Source organism: Miscanthus floridulus, chromosome 5, assembly GCF_019320115.1.
Source record: "Miscanthus floridulus cultivar M001 chromosome 5, ASM1932011v1, whole genome shotgun sequence".
Classification (NCBI taxonomy): Eukaryota; Viridiplantae; Streptophyta; class Magnoliopsida; order Poales; family Poaceae; genus Miscanthus; species Miscanthus floridulus.
Window position 1 is genome coordinate 8,177,924 of NC_089584.1, and position 5,270 is coordinate 8,183,193.

Genomic DNA, 5,270 nt, shown 5'->3' on the forward strand with positions numbered 1-5,270 from the left:
ATGCGTAACTTCAAATCATTTCAAATAAAACTTCAAAAATGGAGGGGACTTGAACGTCTTTTTTATCAGGTACACATAGCAGCATATCATGAGAGAGTTATCCAGTAAAGAGTGAATTTGCGTAGTAGAGCTTCTCGTACAAATTACAAGGCTTACAGATTAAGTAGTAGCTACATACTGATGACTACAAATAGATATATATTCGGGCTAAGAACATGAATTGTTGACTATATATGATATAATAGCAAAAACATTTGCAAGTCCTCCATATACATATTCCACCTTGAATGAAGTTTATATATAAGAATTGAAATGCCCATACCCCCCAAATGAACATTGTATCAAAATAAGTGTGCCAAGCAAAAAAGTGAACTGGATTCGATCGATGATCCGACTTACCCAATTTGATCGAGCAAAGTCCATGCATGCGTGTACGTGCTGCAGCTCATTCAGGATATAGCTCATCCATGGCGGCGTGCTAGCTATATATGGGATTGTATTGTACTGACGATGATGTCTAGACATGCCACTGCTTGCTGCTCTGGTGGTGGTGCCCTTGCTCGTACGCCGCCGACGAGGCCGACGACATGCAGGGGTCGAAGTCGGCCATGCTGAGTATGTCACCGTGGGAGAAGGCTCTCAGCCCCAAGAAGTCCCTGGTGAGGCCTTCGTTGCCGCCTCCGGCGGCGGCATTGCCGCCGTTGCCGGCGTCGCGATGATCAGCCCTGGTGGTCCTCTCCTCCGCTCCAAAGTGATGAGGTGCCCCGAAGCCGAGGGCACCAGCGCCAGTGCCAGGCATGTTGCTTGCAGCAGCAGCTGCTGCCGCGTTGGCAGCGCCAGTGCCAGCATTGGTGGTGGTGGTGCTGCTGTGAGTGCTCGCCATCTGTCCCTGGTTCGACGGCCGGCTCAGCGTTGCACCCATCTGTGCAGCCTTCTGCAGCAGCGCGGTCGCTGACATGTGCGCCGAGGCCGCCCCTCCACCAGCGGCGGACGGCGAGAACCCGATGAAGCCGCTGAGGCCTGCCGTGCTCTCCGCCGGCGTGGAGCTCCCCAAGTAGTCCTGCTGGTCTAGCGGCCTCGCCGATCCGAACAGGGCCGAGTTGCCTGCGCCGGGAAGCTCTAGCTCCTGCTGATGGTGCGCCGTGAGCCACGACGACGGGGCGAACTGCTGCTGCTGTTGCTGCTCCCTCTTGTGGCACAGCTCTTGCAAGGACATGCCGTGCCCGCCGCCCAGCGTCTGCGATGGGTCCAGCACGCCCGGCGGCAGGTGCAACCCCGCGCTGCCGTCGCCGCCGCCACCGGCGGCCTGCGAGAAGAGCATCCCCGGGTGGTGCTGGCTCGCGACGACTTCCGCCGCCGCGGTCACCGCCCTCGCGCTCTCCTCCGCGAGCGCGTCGCAGAAGGCCCTGTGCGTGATGAAGCTGTCCCTCCTGCACGCGACGCGACCATGCACATGGATCATTTCATTAATTGCAAGCACCGTGAAGGCAGATAGATAGGGAGGACCATGGCCATGGACGACGCGGGAAGGCTGAAGGCAAGGGAAGGGAAGGGAACCTTGAGAAAAGAGTGCCGCAGTCACATCGGTACTCGCGCGTGCCGCACACCTTGGAGTGCGCCTTCCAGTCGGAGTGCACGGCGTAGCGCTTGGCGCAGCGGTCGCACTTCCACTTCTTCTCGCCGTGCTTGCGGCTGAAGTGCTTCTTGACGCCGGTGAGGTCGCCGAGGGCGCGCGCCGGGTCGTGGTGCACGCAGCCGGGCTCCGGGCACACGTACACCTTCTTGCGCACCACCTCCTTGGGGTTGCGCTGCTTGAGCTTCCAGGGGAGGTTGTGGCCGCGCCGGTGGAGCTGCAGGTTCTGGTCACGCTGGAACCCCTTGCCGCACACCTCGCACACGTAGCGGTTCGTCGCCATCAGCGTCCGCGGCGACAGCGCGATGACCTCCGCGTCTGGGTCTGCGGCCGAATCCGATGGATAGATAGACAGCAAATTCAGGTGAGCACAGTCGTCGATCCATCACATGCATCGATCGAGACGGAAACCATGGTAGGTGCATGAATTACTGAATCGATAGATAGATCGGGGTATGGCTGACCTGGATTCCCGGGGAGGCTGCGCTTCTTCTTGGCGGGAGGCGGGGCGGGGTGAGACGAGACGCTGGCCTGGTCACCGCTGGCGGAGGTCAGGTTAGACATGTTCTCGTCGGCGGCGGCGGCCAGCTGCTGGTGCTGGTGCTGGTGCTGGTGCTGGTGCTGCTGAATTGCTGCCAGATCCTTGAGCATCATCTCCCCGCTCGATCGATAAGATATATCTCCAGCTGCTTGCTGCTTGCTCCTTCCTGATGATGATGCTCACCTATACCAGTACCAGCTAAGCTAGCTGCTTGCTTCTGCGGATGACGATGAGTGGTGGTGGATCAGATCAGCTGGCGCGCCCGCATGCAGGAGGGCTACCCTGCTTGGGGTGTCAGAATTGAAGCGGAACAGGCAGCAGCAGGACAAGATCTCACGGGCGGGCAGCTTTGGGCGACCTGATCATGTGCAGTGGTGCGTGGTGGTGGTGGTGGTACTTGCAGTTGCACCCAGATCAGCTAGTGCCTGTCCTGCTCCAGCAGCAGCTGCAGCAGTGGGGACTCAGCTCGGGACTGCCGGACTGGGGACGGAAGGACACCTAGGCAGCAGCTAAGCTAAGCTAAGCTATCCTCTCCTCTCCTCTCCTTGAATCTCGAGGGGACGACTTGCTGGTACGTCGTGCTAGTACCACCACGGTGCCGTGGAATTAATTGGCGCCGTCCATGGATGGGGGGAAGTGGACCGGAGCTCGCCCGCTGCCTCAGCTGGTTAAGCTGATCGATCAGACTGGAGGAAGAAGACGATGGAACCTCTGCTGCGCGGTGCGTGCTAGGGTTTGATAGCTAGCTGGAGGCTTTTAGAGAGAGTCCAGAGGGAGGAGAAAGGAAGGCAAGAGAGAGCTGAGAGGGGAGGGAAGGAGAGGATGAGGGGGGAAGCACAAGGCAAAAAGCTATTGTGCAATCGTCCACCCGATCGATACCCGCAATCACACCGGTCCGCCGGCGTTGGGTACACTCGCTCGTCACTGCCCTCAGTCCGGAAGCAAACAGCGGCTAGCTAGCACACACGGGGAGCGGGGCTTTCTGTCTTTTCCTCTGGCCTTCTTTGCTCCCCTCTCCCTCGCTACCTCTACTATCTCTTCCAGCTGAGCTGAGCTGATGCATGCACTGGCCTCGAGAAATCCCTTGTACCTTCTGTTGTTAGCGTTCTAATCCCATTCCATGTCCTTCCAATAGATTGATTGTTCAGAGGGGTTTAAATTAGAGCACTGCACCACCTGCACTGTGCGCTTGTACACTGCAACAGTACTAGCACTACTTGTGAGGGGCCGTTTGTTCCAAGAGAAAAAACCACGCATCTTCTCTCCCGCACATGGAGGAACAGGAAGCACTAGGGTTCAGATAAATCCCTTGCAATGTCCTAAATAGCGGCGTAAGGCATTTAGCGATCACCCTTCTCAAACAGCTAATAGCGGGCTAAATTGGGCTATAGCAGCTACATTATACATACTAGCAAATAGTTTTACCCTCTGCAAACAGCTATATCTGGAGATAGCGGCATCTATAGCGGTAGATTTAGAACCTGATCCCTTGCGTTAGCCAGCGAGTGGAAGGGAGTCATAAATGGACCCGATCACCTGGGATCTCCTGTTGTGAATGTGAGGACAGCGCTTCCACCTAAGAAGCACTTGATATGTTCTTGTTGCATGTGGACATGGATGGTCAAATAATGCTTTGTAGTATATCTTCAAGCATTCTAGAGACAAATTAGCAGAAAATTAAAGAAATATTGGATTGTGTACGTGGCAACGCGTGTGAGCACTACATAAGGTCAATATATCCACACTTCTCTACAACGCACTCTGGGATTTCTAATGATCAGAGGATGGTGCCAGATTTCATGGGTGTACTGGATGGTACTCACATTGCGCGACACAATCTTCACGTGATCTTAGTAGATACATTGGTAGAAATGACGAAGCGTCACAAATATTTTTGCTATGATTGATTTTGACCTACAATAAACATATGCATCTATTGGACAACCTAGGGCTATGCATGACACAAGTGTGCTCTTTCGTGCATTAGCTAGGATCATGACAAAATTCCCCACCCACCTCGTGGTATGAATGGCTAGTACATTGTTGAAAAATCATTTGTAAGGTGGTTTACTGATATGTTTACTCTTTAACATGTGTGCTTAGGCAAATACTATCATGTCGATATCGTATACCCAAACTGTCCTAGTTACTTGGCATCATACAAGGGTAAAGGTGTCATATTCTGGATTGGGGAGGGGTCATGCTCCAAGTGGTGAGCAACGGCTTTTTAACCATTTGCATTCAAGCATTCGCAATGTGGTAGAACTCACATTTGGTGTGTGTGAAATGAAATGGAGAAGCCTTCTCAAGATGCGAGTTATCGATTAGTTAAGAAAAAAGATGATTGCACCCATGTGTATCCACAACTACATTCACGAGAACCATGTGCTACATAAAGATTTCCATAAGTGCGACCGGAAATCCCAACTATGTGCAACCATACCTTCTAGATATGCAAGACATCGTTCTTCAAATGTGTCAAATACATCAACTCCATCATCTAACGATCTACAAATGTATAAATTCTATGATGACATTGCAAGGGCAATCCTTTTTCTAGATGATCATGATCATGTATGTTTCGATGTATGGTCGAATGATATGTCACGACCATGCCTACTTTTGTAAATTTCATTGTACTCTAAAACACTATTTATCAGTAATATATATCATCATGATATTTATTCTTTGCTCATTTGAAACAATCATATTACAAATTGACATCAAACATACAAATTCACAATCAAGTCAAGTAAGCAGGGAAGAGTGAACTATCGACTTTTGACATCTTTCATCCATTCCGGAAAAAGGAGGAGTGAACGAATTTTGTTTCTTCCAAGAAAAAGGAGGAGTGAATTTAGTTTCATCCACTCATGCTACTTGGGAAGAAGAAAGGCTGAAAAGAAAGGAATTTGGCTGTTGACAAGAGAAGGCAACACCCATGAGTCATGTAGCAATCCGGAATATATCATAGTATATCACCATTGTTACCAAATCACAAGAATATGTTGCATCATATTCAGATCGAGAGACTTCACGCGTTTCAAAGTGATTTGGACACTGCTTCAAAGCATCTGCCGAGCTAGCATATATACC

At 51.7% G+C, this 5,270-nt stretch overlaps 1 protein-coding gene across 1 annotated transcript; it reads right to left on the bottom strand.

The window, feature by feature from the left end:
* Positions 1–208: 208 nt before the first annotated feature.
* LOC136451449 (protein indeterminate-domain 7-like) lies at positions 209–3,146 on the bottom strand. Its single transcript, XM_066452151.1, has 3 exons — positions 2,098–3,146; positions 1,558–1,957; positions 209–1,430 (listed from the first exon to the last, which is right to left on the bottom strand). Exons 1-3 carry the CDS (start codon positions 2,285–2,287, stop codon positions 518–520), a joined length of 1,503 nt encoding a protein of 500 aa, XP_066308248.1. The 5' UTR covers positions 2,288–3,146; the 3' UTR covers positions 209–517.
* Positions 3,147–5,270: the final 2,124 nt, after the last annotated feature.